The sequence below is a fragment of the Sminthopsis crassicaudata genome, chromosome 2 (assembly GCF_048593235.1).
Source record: "Sminthopsis crassicaudata isolate SCR6 chromosome 2, ASM4859323v1, whole genome shotgun sequence".
NCBI lineage: Eukaryota > Metazoa > Chordata > Mammalia > Dasyuromorphia > Dasyuridae > Sminthopsis > Sminthopsis crassicaudata.
In genome coordinates, this window is record NC_133618.1 from 646703741 (window position 1) to 646718975 (window position 15235).

Sequence of the window (15235 nt, forward strand, 5' to 3'; positions counted from 1 at the left end):
ATCCAGAGCCATCTTCAGTCATTCCGTATCTATATCTGGAACTGGAACCAGATGGGTATGGAGGAGAAAGTGAGGCAGTTGACTTTGCACCATCCTCCCTCACTTAAATCCAGTTCACTTGCATGTCATGGCATCACCCCTAATGTCATGGTCCTCTTTGAGAATGAAAGACAAAAACAACAATCAAGTAAAATCAACAAACAAATGTCTGATCTTATCTATATGTACAGATATTAAAATAGAATGGAATTCACAGAAAAACAAATCCTGGAATTGAATTGTAAGGAAATAAAATGAACTACCCGAGTTTTTCTTTTTTCTTGGCTGATGGATAGAAAATAAAATATATAGTTGCAGTGCAATACAGTACAGAAAAGGATTATCCATTTAAAGCAAGTTACCTTTTTTACTCCTCTGCTGAGAAATGAAGTTTTCCTGGATCTAAAAAAGGAGAGAGATGGCAAACATTGATACAAAGCCAAGGTTTTTCTGGATTTACACTTCCCTGAGGCCATGAAGGATCCACGTACACATTTTTTGGGCCAAGTCTTTCAAGGTTTACTTGCAAGTCAATTGCAACACTACTGAATTACCATTTATTATTTGTGCTAGCATAGATTGTTCTGAAGATGCCTGAAAAGGGATTTATGTTTCTCCACTTGGAGATTAGACATTTGATAGTGGGAACTTCACTACCAATATTCTAGGTGACTCTCTGAATTCTCTTTCTTTGGACTCATTCCCAAACAGTATCCAGTTTTGATTAAGAATTTTTTTTTTTTTTTTTTTTTTTTTGATAGCACAGGTCTGAAGTCTAGAAGACAAGATTCAGATCCTATCTCTAAGAATACTTACTATCTATGGGACCTTCAGCAAATCTCCTAATCTCATCTGAAAATGTCTTTATGATCTCTGTAGTTCCTTTCAGCTCTACATCTGTGATCTTATGATAAGTCCTCCTTTCCGAATAGGATTTGCTACTTATTATTGATGATTGGCTAGCAGCAAGAATGACAAGAATCATTTCAAGTGTGTCCTTTTTTTGTGTGATTCCACTTAGGATTTTCTTGACAGAAATATTAGAGTGGTTTGTCATTTCCTTCTCCAGTTCATTTTACAGAGTTGAGTGACTTGCCAAAGTCACATAGCAAAAAAAGTTGAATTTGTACTCAGAAAAATGAGTCATTTTGATTCCAAACTATGCTATACTCACTGTGCAATATAGTTGCTCTATACCTACTACTATATAGTTTTTTCACCTAATCAGTATAGCATTTGTGTTATTCTTCATAATGATAAGTATTAATTACCCTTTCTTACTTTCCTACTATTTCTATGTGCTTCAAGTCTCTAATATGAAACTACTTCAAGCCCTGAAACTGGCTACTTCTTTTATATTCAAAGAGAAACAGATTTTCCCCCCAATATTCTTATTTTTCTAGATCATATTTCTTTTAAATTTTTTAAAAATTAATTTTATAATTATAATTTTTTTGACAGTACATATGCATGAGTATTTTTTTTTTTACAACATTATCCCTTGTATTCATTTTTCTAAATTTTCCCCTCCCTCCCTCTACTCCCTCCCCTAGATGACAGGCAATCCCATACATATTAAATGTTACAGTATAACCTAGATACAATATATGTGTGTAAATCCAATTTTCTTGTTGCATGGTAAGAATTGGATTCCGAAGGTATAAGTAACCTGGGTAGATGGACAGTAGTGCAAACAGTTTACATTCACTTCCCAGTGTTTCTTCTCTGGGTGTAGCTGTTTCTGTCCATCATTGATCAACTGGAAGTGAGTTGGATCTTCTTTATGTTGAAGATATCCACTTCCATTAGAATATATTTTCATACAGTATTATTGTTGAAGTGTATAGTGATCTTCTGGTTCTGCTCATTTCACTCAGCATCAGTTGATGTAAGTCTCTCCAAGCCTCTCTGTATTCCTCCTGCTGGTCATTTCTTTCAGAGCAATAATATTCCATAACATTCATATACCACAATTTACCGAGCCATTCTCCAATGGATGGACATCCATTCATTTTCCAGTTTCTAGCCACTATGAAAAGGGCTGCCACAAACATTTTGGCACCTACAGGTCCCTTTCCCTTCTTTAGTATTTCTTTGGGATATAAGCCCTGTAATAGCACTGCTGGATCAAAGGGTATGCACAGTTTGATAACTTTTTGGGCATGGTTCCAAATTGCTCTCCAGAATGGCTGGATTCTTTCACAACTCCACCAACAATGTATCAGTGTCCCAGTTTTCCCACATCCCCTCCAACATTCATCATTATTTGTTCCTGTCATCTTAGCCAATCTGACAGGTGTATAGTGGTATCTCAGAGTGGTCTTAATTTGCATTTCTCTGATCAGTAGTGATTTGGAATACTCTTTCATATAGTTTCAGTTTCATCATCTGAAAATTGTCTGTTCATATCCTTTGACCCTTTATCAATTGGAGAATGGTTTGTAGATCATATTTCTTGTGGAATAAAGTGGTAGCACTTATAATTTTAATTATCTTTGAAGTGTTCCTTAAATAAGGATTTAAGAGAATTCTGGGGATGTAAAGGACATGCCAAAGTTCTCTTAGCTCTGGAAGAGCTAGTAAGCATTATAGATGGGATTTGAATCCATTAGAACCAGTCTACTTTTCCATTATATCAACTCAACTTAGACCTGGTGAGTTTTAAGTATGATTCTACCTGAAAGCTGAAAACTTACTTCTAAATCTCCTTTTCCCAGCTCTAGGATTTGGAGATTATGCTCTTGTCACACAGGAATTCAAGAGATCATCTAGGCACATATTTAAATATCTTGAAGGCCATGCAGTTCAGTCTCCATATGAAGAAACAGAGGTCTAGAGTACTGAAGAGACTTATTTATCCAATGTCACACAAGTAGTAAGTTTCCAGGCCAGGGTTCAAGCCTAGGTCCTCTGCCTCCAAATCTGGCACTCTTTCAATATGTCCATACTTCTAAATCAGCAGATGTTGGGGTGGGGTGAGGGAAGCTTCCAGACTCGGAGAAACTTTTTAGTTATATTTTTTGAGCCATGAAGTCAACTGCTTCCATCCTTGACCTAGATCTGGTAACATCTCCTCCAGGAAGCCCTTTTGACCAGTCCAGTTCTTCTTGATCTTTTCATAAAAACTGTTCTAGTCCATATAATTGGTATGGTGTCATTTGGCATTTAGTTGTATCCTCGTGTTTCAGACTTGTTCACCTTATCTTTCCAGTTTTTTGAAAGCAAGGGTTGCTTTTTATTTTTGTCTTCTTTCCAGTGTCTTATATGGAACTTAGCCCATACTGAATGCTCACTACTTACCATTTGATTGGTTGATATTTTGATTACCTCAACAGACTTTATGCTATAAATCCCCCTTCCAATAAGTTGCTTTCTCTTACATGGATAGTTCTATAAATGGAATAATTGGTATGGAAGCTAATTGTTGAATATGTCCAATTAAAATGTAACCATCAGTGGTAGGTGGGAGAGATCTCTTTTTTTGATAAGATAGATTTTTGGAATCATAGTATGCTTAGATAAAAAAACTGACTGATCATAAACAAGACATTGCTTTTAGATGATTAAATGGTGGGATAAAGCACAGCTTTTTAAATTGTGGGACAAACCCCATATGAGACCATGTGACTGAATGGGGAGGTTTACAAAATTAAGATTTATTATCGTAATTGAGTTATATACTTATTTTATATACCTAATTACCCAGGGTTACATAAAAATTTCTCTGGTTACAAGTGGGAAAAAAAAAAAAAAAAGATGTTCAGATGATGGAGATTTAGGATTCATTTTTTTTTTTTCTATAGTTTTACTCCTTCACCATGACTAATCCAGTTCTCTACCATATCTTAGCCACATAGTGATGCTTACCCTTTGGACAGTATAGCGACAGCTTCATGACCCAGAGTACCTAGTAAATCCAGAATATTTAGGCTTGAATATTAGGGTACAGCTAGGCATTCTCAGGTAAGATACCTGAATAAAGGTAGGGCAGAAGTAACCTCATTCTTTGACTATGAAAGGTACAAGGGGGTTATGTCTGGTATTAGAGTTGGAATTAGTTTTTTACCTATTAAATGCATTTTTTTCATCCTATTTGGGACTCTGTAAAGGGCTGAAATTGAGCAGATGCACTTGGACAACCCTGCACTTAAGGGTAATTACCAATTGTACAAGACTCTATTAGCATATGCTTGGAGAATAGCCCTGCCCACTATTCTGTGCTGGTTTGATCTGTGGATCTATACAGAGAATTGTAAGAGGGATTAGAGAGTGGAGTAAAACAAACGAGAATTACTTTTTGGTGGTGAAGAGAGAGAAAGAAGGTGTGGAAATTCCTGTGTCAATTCCCCTGACTGCTACCCCAAAAGACCAAGAATAAAGATCAAGGACTTTTGTTTATCTTGACTCTGCTGATTCTAAGGTATTCAGGGTGCTAATGCGGTCTTCACAGGACTCAATAACTTAGACAGAAAGGAATGTTACTGGAGGCCTAATAGAATTGGAGGAAAAAGCCCCCTACCTGGTTTAATAATAATAATAGGGGACAGCTAAGTGAATAGTGGCTAGAGTGCTGGACCTGGAGTCAGGAACTCATTTTCCTGATATCAAATCTGACCTCAGACACTTCTGATTGGCAAAATGGGTTGGGGAAGGAAATGGCAAATAACTCCAGTCTCCTTGCCAAGAAAACCCCAAATGGGGCCAGGAAGAGTTACACGTGAATGAAATGATGAAATGGCAACAACAAATTAATACTAATAATGATAATTCAAGTTATTTATGTGAAGTGTTTGCCTTTTATGCTAATTACATTTAACTCTATAGCAATTATTTGTCATTAAATATTTATCAAATGCATTTGCTTATTATTTTTATTGTACCATTAAACTTTGTTCTTATATGTGCCACTGCATTATATGAAGAATTTCACAGAGCTTTGTATTTGGTGAGTGCTAGCTAAAGACTTATTGAATTGAATTGAATTTATTTAGTCACTTCTTTAAATGGTACAGATTAGAACTCATCCATATCTTAGTGAACTGCTTACTAACTGTATGACTTCATGTCATCTGCCTCACTTTTTCCATCTGTAAAATGGGGATAATAATAGACTCTCCAACCAGGGTTGTTGCATAGTTAATATAGTGACATCTGTAAACTTTAAATTACTATAATTTAGTATAATTTACTATAAATTTGTAAACTTTAAATTACTATATAAATGCAAACTATTTTCTAATTAATAGTAGGGTGACATTATTTTAAATTTAGCTATACTGACTTTTGGATGACAAAAGTACAGTTTGGTCTTCTGTGTTTTCAATTTGGTAGGACCTATAGAGCCTATCCTTTTTTTGTACAGCCTTTGAAAACACTGGGTTACTTTCCTGCTGTCAGGAGACATGAGAGAAGAGGATTTTGTGCACATAATCATAGCAATCAATCATCCCTATAGCATCATTTTATAACCTGGTCCTCTGTTCACAACATGGAAGGAACATGAATGGTAACCATCTTGTTTTTCTTTTCTATGCAGGTCACTGTCCAGTACATTCAGGACAATGGGGCTGTCATTCCAGTGCGTATTCACACCATTGTGATCTCTGTGCAACACAATGAGGACATCACGATAGATGACATGCGCCAAGCTTTAAAGGACCAAGTGATCCGAGCTGTGGTGCCTTCAAAATATCTGGATGAAAAGACAATTTACCACCTGCAGCCCAGTGGGCGTTTTGTTATTGGTGGGCCACAGGTGCCTTATTTTTCTTTACATCTCAGTATCCAGTTTCTTTTATAGATTCCTGTCTGTATAATTATGTATTAATCTTGCTATTTAGTTACTTATCTATTTATCCACTTATCAATCTACTCAAACATCCAATTATCTATCTATCCATCTATCTATCTTTCTGTCATCTATTAGTCTGTCTACCTATCTAACTTAGCTATCTTACTATTTATCTATCTACCCATATATCCAATTATCTGTCTATCTGTCTATTTTATCCATCTATCAATCCATCTATTATCTATCAACCTATCTACCTATCTATTTCTCTCTCTTCTTATTTATCTATCTATCCATACACCCAATTATCTATTTTTCTATCCATCCATCCATTTATTCATCTATCTATCTATCATCCATCAATCTATCTACTTACCTATTTACCTATTTTACTATATATCTATCCATACATCCAATTACCCATATATCTATCTTTTTGTCATTCATCAATCTGTCTACCTATCTACTTATCTATCTTCTTATTTATTTATCTATCCAAACATCCAATTATCTATCTCTTTAGCCATCCATCTATCTATCATCTACCTTTCTATCATCTATCAATCTACCTACTTATTTATCTTTTACTATATATCTATCCATATATCCAATTACCTATCTATCTTTCTATCATCTATCAATCTGTCTACTTACTTATCTATTGTCTTATTTTTCTATCCATACATCCAATTATCTATCTATCTATTTAGCTACTTACCTATCTACCATACAATCATCTATCTCTCTATCATTAAAAAAATTATGATATTATTATTATCTATTTTGTAATGAATGAAAATCTATTCATTTTCTCATATTCATTCTTAGAAAATGGAGAAAAGTAATCCCTCTCTTTTTGAAACTAATATGCATATTTAAGAAAAACATTTTTAATAGGCTATATTGTCTTGATCTGTATCTTGCCACTAAACCCAGATGGCTCTCAAGGGGAAAGTGAGGCAGGTGACCTTGAACAACCCTTTGTCACTCAAATTCAATTCACTTGTATTTCATGACCTCATCTTCCTGATGTCATAATTCTCTTTGAGAATGAAAGACAAACAACAATAAAAAAATATAATTGAATATGCCAACCACCTCTCTGTCAGAGGATAGGTAGTGTGTTTCATCATGATTGTCATCTTTTTGCTTCATACCCACATGTATGTCCAGGGAGACATAGGAGTTGATTTGAGGTGGCATAGTGGAATTTGGAATTTATCTTTACTTCTACTTTCTGAAATCTTAAGAACAAGTTTAATACTTCTTCCACATAAAAAACCTTCAAGTCCTTTAAGGCAACTGTCATATACCCTTCAATCTTCCCTTTTCCAAATAAAATATCCCTATTTATGTGAACTTAATAGTAATAACAGCTAATGTATATCTAGAGCTTTAAGGTTTGCAAAGTGCTTTCCAAATATTATTTTGTTTAATTCTTATAGCAACACTGGCGGGTGCAAACTATTATGTCCCCATTTTACAGATGAGGAAACTTAGGTGCAGAGAGAGTGGCTCATTTAGCTAGATTGGAATTTGGGTCTTCCTGACTCTAGGATCTGTGATTTATTAATAATGTTCTTTAGCTACTCTTTGAACTATTATTATATTCCAATAACCTAGAGTGAATGAGGGATAACAAGCGAGTAGCCCAGTACTATCTAGGCAGTATTAAGAGATCCAGAGTTAGGTACCTTCAGAATAGCAAATAGATTGTGGAGGATTTATAGGCTGACATGGAAAGGAGTCACCCAGGATGAGAAGAAAATACTCACTATATTTATGACCATCATACATATCACCTTAGAATTTTTCAGAGACTATCACATTTTGTGATTCTTAATCATATAGTTCTAGCTAATCCAATCAAAAACACATTTGTCAAGTGTCTACTATGTGGTAGGCACTCTGCTAAGCATTAAGGATACAATTTTAAAAAAAAAGACAGTTTTAACCTTCAAGGAGCTTATAATCTAAAGGGAGACAACATATAAAAGGGGGCAGGAAGAGAAGGCAGAGCGGGACAAAATAGGAGACATCTTAATTCTTTGAGCTGAAATCAGGGAGAGCAGCAGATGCAAAGCAGAGGGAGTCCAGTTTGTCTTTTATAAAGGAAAGCATTGGGAGGATTTGTCAGAGGGAAGAGGAGGCTAAGGGGAGGATGGTCAATCAAGCCTTGAGTTAGCAGCAAGGCTGTGGATTTAAAAGTGATGAATTTGTCCTAGAAGGGGCATCTTGTTCTGTGGAGCTGAAACCAGGCAAAGCAGCAAAGACAAAATCAAGTTCTACTGAGAGAGTATTGGTCTGGGCCTTTGTTTTAGGGTGGAACACTACTCAACTTTTCAAATACAAATTAGCTCTCTTTTTTTCCACCTATTCCATTTAAGGCCCTATCCATTATCCAATTTCCCTGTTTGTCCTAGATATATTCATTGCTGGATGAAATCCATGGCCTGCCCATCCAGCTGCTTATCATGAGAGGCTTATTGTGAGGGTGCAGAGTGCCCTTTTCCTGTTCTGAGATAATTCTCTTATTTTCCACCCCACACAGGATTATGATATATCACTGACATTTCCCTTTTCTGCTGATGAAGTTAGGAAGACTCTTTTAAATTTCTACCTTAGATACTTACTAGCTATGTGATCTAAAGCAAGTCACTTAACTTATGTTTACTCTGGATTCCTTAACTATAAAATAGGGATAATAACAATGTCTACCTCACAGGTTATTCTGAAGGTCAAGTGAGATAATATCTGTAAAGAATTTCATAATATACCTGACACATTATAGGTGCTATATGATGACTTTTTCTTTTCCTTTCCTCCTCTACCCCTCCTTCCCAGCACTTAGATCATGTACTCTTTTTGTTAATGTCAGTTTGTCCTCAAAGTCTGGGACAGGGGGAAGGCTCTTTCTTATTTGCCCTAGAATTTTCGAGAGTGAAGATTTCTTAGCTACAGGAATGTAAGATCATACATTTAGATTAGGAAGGAAGCCCAGAAACCATTTAGTTTAACTCTTCATGGTGCAAGTCAGGAAAATGACTGTCACAAGGTAGTTAATGTCAGAGACGAGATTTGAATTCAGGTCTTCAGTCAAGAGCCATTCTTTCTGCACTACATTTCTTCACAATAAACAACAACAATAACAATGATGATACCAACAATAATAATTATTAATGTCTCTCTCTATATATATCACTTTAAGATTTGCAAATATGTGGGGTAATATACAAATATATGCAAAGAAGCATATTTTGAATATATGCTTTACATATACTATCTCAATTAGTCTTTACAACAACACTCTAAGTTGGGTGCTATTGGTATTCCCATTTTACATATGGAGAAACTGAGCCATACGAAGTTAAATGATGTGTCTGGGATCACTTAGTTAATACGTGTTTGAGGAGAAAATTGAAACTGGGTCTTCTTGACTCCAAATCAGGCACTCTGTCCCACTGCCCTGTCTAGCTGCCTCATCAGCACTCTGATTCTTATTTTTGCACCATCTTATCCAGGTGGAGATAAAATCCCCCAGGTATAGAATCCTATGTCTCATTTCTCATTGTTCCTACGAAGGAGTTAACTGGAAACTAGAATATTATTTGATTCAGTTTTAAGCAGAGGTACCTGCTCATTCTCCATGACATTTGCAAAAGTCTTAAAGTTCCAAAGAAAAGACTGAATATATAAGGGTAAATAGCAATTAATGGCTCTGGTGTCCGGGAGCAGGTGGCCTTGCCCTATGCCACTTTGACCCATAAGACATCTATTATATCCTTGTTCATCATACTTGCCTGGCTGGTGTTGGCCCTGCTCAAGAGGCCTGATTAGAAATCCAGTGAGATAAGTAGGAACCTTTGGAGAATAATTCTAAACACCACTGACCCAATATCACCATCTAGTGGAACATTTCCATTCTAACAGTTTGTAGGACTGGTTTTCTCTCTGAGAATTATTTCTTTAGCCATCATCTGGTTGCTCTTCCTCCCCCACCCCTTTAACTTTACAGATGAGGAAACTGAGGTTTAAAGGGGAGACATGACTTAACTAAGGCCAACAGAGGCAGTTGCTTGCCTGAGTTCTGACCTATCAGTGGCTACAGCATAGGAAAATGGAACGATGCTGTTATCTTCTTGTGAATGCCTTAAGGGAAGGATTGTCTGACTTCTTTTTGCATCCCTGCAGTTCTGCACTGTGCTTGGAACATGGTAGATACTCAATAGATACTGATTGATTCTGGATGCTGTTGTTGCTCATTTTTCAGTCTGAAACTGCTTATATGATCCTTATTCTTGCCTCCTTGCAGGGGGATGCAGGAGTCACTGGCAGGAAGATCATCGTGGACACTTATGGAGGCTGGGGTGCCCATGGGGGTGGAGCTTTCTCTGGGAAGGACTATACCAAGGTGGATCGCTCTGCAGCCTATGCAGCCCGTTGGGTGGCAAAGTCCCTAGTGAAAGCCAAACTATGTCGGAGAGTTCTTGTGCAAGTATGCTGATGCTTTTCTCCTTCCTCTCTACCCAATATCTTTTCTATTTCAGGGTCTACTTCCTGATTAAAATCTATGATTTCTGAGATGCTTAAAGTTAAGTTTACTATCCATTAATCAGTCCTTCATTTGCAGAATTCCATTTCACCCCATGCTATCCTTTCCCCTGAAGGAAGAAGACTAAAAGAAAAAGACTTTATTTCATCATTAAGGATATCAAATTCAGCGATATTTGTAGCAGAATGTTGCAAATTTTGCTTTTATCAAGGATAATATGATAAGAGATGGGTAGAGGTAAGACTAGGTTGGAACAATGGGTGATTTGTCCCAGGGTATCAAAATTTAGAGGTTTTGATAGAATTTACACTTCATCCAAAAACAACTGAGATTAGCATTATTAGTGGTATTATGTATTATTGTTATTATTATTAGTTAAAATAGGAAGCTAAATGGTGGCTCACTTCTTTATAGTGATCTCCCTTGAAAGAGCCTATTTCTGCCCATGGGCAGTGGCTTAGAGTCTATCTCCTTATGGTCAGAGGTATATCCCTGAGATAGCGATTTTACTTTAACCTCAATTGAATTTGTTTTAAAAAATTGATTTAAGGGCATCTTTCATGTTGCTTACCTTAGCTGTCAGAACTGCTAGTTATGGCTTTGGGGGTGGTAAAGACTCACATTGATTTGTCTCTTGTGCCCTATCTCTTTATGAAGGTTTCTTATGCTATTGGTGTGGCTGAACCTCTCTCAATTTCCCTGTTCACCTATGGGACCTCCCAAAAGACAGAGAAAGAGCTGTTAGATGTGGTGAATAAGAATTTTGATCTTCGTCCTGGAGTCATTGTCAGGTAATGGTTTGATAGTTGCAAAGTTTGCATGAGTGGAAACCCACAGACACAGACATGCTTCCAAAGGAGCTATAATCATTTTCCCTTTTCCAGTCTACTTTATATCCCCTCTCTGCTTCTCATTCACTAAAGGGAAAATAAGACAAATAATTTTTTCCTTCTGCAATTATGATATTTGGAGGAAGAAGAAAAGTGGAAAAGCTCACCCATAAGCATGAGCTGAGCTTTGAAGGAATCTAAAGATTCAGCTGGATAGGAATGACCAAAGAGCGCATTCTGGGCAAAAGGGAACATCTAGGGCCAGACATTTCTGTTTCCTTGCCCAAGAAACTTCAAGAAGGCCCTTCAAGAAGGTGAATAGGATTAACGTGCAGGAAACCTGGCAAAGAAAGCTGGATCCAATTTGTGAAATATTTTTTAACAAACTGAGGAAGTTTGTAGCTTTTCCTAGAGGTGATAAAGAACCATAAAAAGTTCTTGAGCATGGAGTGACATGATCATAAAAGATGGCAGAGCCTGGCATAGGGAATAATAATGAAAATGAATTCTTCATTGTAGTAACATAGCTAAATTCTCTAACAAAGAATTTTCATGACATTCTAAAACTCGAACTTTATATAATAACAATAAAGATGTATTTTATAGTGGTTTAGAATTTTTTGCCCATATTAAATTATTTGATCCTTGCAACAACTCAGTGAGGCAGGTGCTACTATTCTTCCTAACTTATATATATTGAAAGAGCATGTTCCCTACTTTTGGTTCTCTGGTGTTTACAATGCATGTGATTCATAGAATACAATTCCAGAATAATAGAACAATCTTTTTCCTTTTTGCTGAACTTTTAGGGACCTTGATTTGAAGAAGCCAATTTATCAGAAGACAGCATGCTATGGCCATTTTGGAAGAAGTGAATTTCCCTGGGAAATTCCCAAGAAGCTCAAATTTTAATGTTGGCAAGAACCAGTCTCTTGAAGAGAACACAATAAGATTCCTCATTGCAAGATGGCTCCGGATTTCCATTCCCCTTGGCCACTCTATATCCAGATCAGAGAGCTAAACAATATTGACAGACTACTTATTATCTCTATGGGAATTGGTTCTATTCTTCACCACTGCCCCTAGTTAGTGGCAGCCATGCCTATTTTTAGCATGTTGCCATGAGCAGAAGGTCTGGTAGAATTCTTCTTTCTAGTGTTGCTAGATCAGACCTGTTTGTAAGCTGATAATGATTTTTCCTCAACTCTTGATTCTGATGCAGGACAATATGATTTCAAAGAAAAGGTATATATCAAAGCTGTATAGATTTGCTAATTGCAGTTTTTATCCCTTTATCACTCAGGGGCCAGTGGTGGTAGTAGAGTTTGGAATTGGGGAATTCTGGGACCCAGATTTATTTTTCTTACAATGGCAATCCTACATTCTTTGTACATTGGTCTCCCTCACTGGCCATGTGCCAAGACAAGGATTTCCCAAATGGGTCAATGTCTCAAAGATTGGGCCTTATATTTGTGAGCCCCCAGGGAGTTCATGAATAGATTTCAGGGGATCTGTGAACTTAGCTGGGGAAAAATCCCCACATCTTTATTTTCAAAACCTCTAACTGAAATAGATACCATTTCCTGCAATGATTTAAAGCCATTATTCTTCACCAACTACTGCCCAAGGAGCAGTTAAGAGCATTTGAATTACACTGAAAAGTTCTTTTCTAGGGAGCAAGTGTGATGCAATTAAGAGATACTTGGTTTTGGAGTCAGAAGTTCTGGGTTCAAATCCTAACTTTGCCAGTTAGTATATCTGTGACCTCAGGCAAAGCACTTAACTCCTCTGGGCATCAGCTCTCTTAAATTCCAGTTCCAAATCTATGATTGTAGGAGCCAAAGTGCCATGTCTAATCCAGTTCAGGCTCATGATTTTGAGGTTTTGAGGTCCTTCCTGTTCCCCCTCTTAGTGCTCTGGGTCTGGTTTCTGTCAAGAAACAGACTTCATAGAGAAAACAGGTTTTTAATGGCAGTCTAGCCCAGTGCCTTTTACATAGTAGGAGCTTCCCAAGTGTTAATCAAATTGGACAGTAAGAGGAACTTACTAGAAATATGTTTGCATCTGCCTGGAGAAAGGACTTGTGCTTCTTGGTTTATGGGTAATCAATGATCCTCATGATTCAACGTATAAAAGAGACAAGGCCAAAAAGAGAAGCTAAAGAAGTATTTAATTCTGTCTCAGGAATATTTCACACAAATAATACAAAGTGTTACCTAGCAAGAATACCCTTAAGGTTGTAGCAAGAATACCCTAGAGGTTGTTCTTGGAGGGAGTTAAAAATAAGACCAGTGAGAAGCTAGAAAGACTAAAGCATCATCTAAAAAACTAACAGGAAACCCAACTAATCAAGAAATCCATCAGATCAGAATGTGTCATTCAGGGGTCAGCACTAGAACTCAATTTTCCATAGAGCTGCTGCTGTTGTTAGGAATATTAATCCTGAAAACTCATTTTGAGGAGACATGTCCCCTGAAGAGGAAATAGCAATGAAGCAAGTTCTTTACTAAAAAATACACAGCTATTAGGCACATAAGTATTTTTCATGTGAAGGACTGCCAAATCCTAAACTCTGATTGTACTTTTATCTTCTTACCTGGTACTTTCTAAAGATACATTGGAGAAATGATATTTTTTAATTAAATGAATATAGTTTACCATGAAACCATAGCTAACCAGGCAGGCCCATTGTAAAGGTCAAGCTGATTTTTTGAATGTAAAACACTAAGCTACAGAAAGTAGCAGATGTAATATACCTCAGATCTTACTCCCCACTTTTTCAAGCTGAAAGGAAGGTGAAAAATAACTCAGCCACTGAAGAAACTTCTCATATCAGCCAAGGATACTATGATGAATGAGAATAGTCTATCATCTCCAAACTTAATTCCCTGTTCCTTTAAGTCAAGTCAAATTTCTTTCCCTGATACCCCATTCCCTTTGCAGCTGCGAGCTCACCTGCTTTTCATCAATTACTTATCTGCCTAGGAAACTAAAAAATTTCAGCATCATTTTGTCATTGATCACCAATAATGTTCTATCTTTTGAATTTCTCCTCATATCTTAATCATTGATACACTTAAAATTTTTTTTGGCTCCAAAGACATAGCTGGGATAAGACTTTTTTTCAGATCGATAATTTTCAAGTATTTGTCAAGGATACCAGTATTATGCAACCTCCATAAGACAAGCCACCTGTCTCTTCTGATCATTGCCAGCAGGAAATGCAATTTTTCTTCACATTAATGAAAGAGTTCTGACAGGTGAAGTTTTAAGGACAAAGAGGCCCACTAGATAATGGAAAAGCATCTTTGTACTTGTTCTATGACACCAGCTGTACTTATTGTTGTTGTTGTTTTCCACATCCATGGCAATATGTTGTCTGACCACAAGAAACAATATTCATCTCCTCAAGCCAAAATGAGATGGAGAAATGTTCTGCTATAACTTAATTATATTTTACCCCAAAGTCCTTCTGCTTCTAACAGCACCTTACATTTAGAGCCAGATTTGGCCTTGGCCAGGGTCTACTGGTTAAGTGCCAAAGGAGTAATTGACTTGATTTTTGTTGACTCTTCCTTTCCAGAAATATAAAGAGCAAGCTCATTCTTGAGTCTATTTGCAATTCATTGATTTTCTACTTTCTTGTCCTCTCATCAAAGGTTTTTCTTTCTTTCTTTCTTTTTAAGGAAAGGTATTGTATGAAGCTAACTTCTTTCCTTCTTAATATTCAACTCCTGCTAGTTCTGTATATAATAAATAAAATTTCAAACAGTATTAGTCTTGGGCTTGGTCGTTGCCATTTTTCAATCTTCCAAAATAAGAGGTGGGAAAAGCAGAATAATAAGCAAGGATATACTTTGAAATGGAAACAGAGGGACAGACTTCTGGATACCTAAAATTTTCTCTGTACTCTATCATATCTATTCTATTTCCCCCCAAGTTTTACAGGTCATAATGGTTAATTCTACAATATTGCAAAAAGGCACTAAACTAAATTTAAATTCAAATATTCAAGGAAGTTCA

The 15235-nt window shown here is 36.5% G+C and overlaps 1 protein-coding gene across 1 annotated transcript in view; it reads left to right on the forward strand.

The window, feature by feature from the left end:
* Positions 1 to 14986, forward strand: part of MAT1A (methionine adenosyltransferase 1A) — a 47484-nt gene extending 32498 nt beyond the window's left edge. Inside the window, exons 6-9 of the mRNA XM_074296671.1 lie at positions 5576 to 5794; positions 10143 to 10325; positions 11040 to 11173; positions 12022 to 14986. Of these exons, the coding sequence (XP_074152772.1) occupies positions 5576 to 5794; positions 10143 to 10325; positions 11040 to 11173; positions 12022 to 12124 (639 nt within the window). The 3' untranslated portion in view covers positions 12125 to 14986. The remainder of the gene's footprint in view (positions 1 to 5575; positions 5795 to 10142; positions 10326 to 11039; positions 11174 to 12021) is intronic.
* Positions 14987 to 15235: the final 249 nt, after the last annotated feature.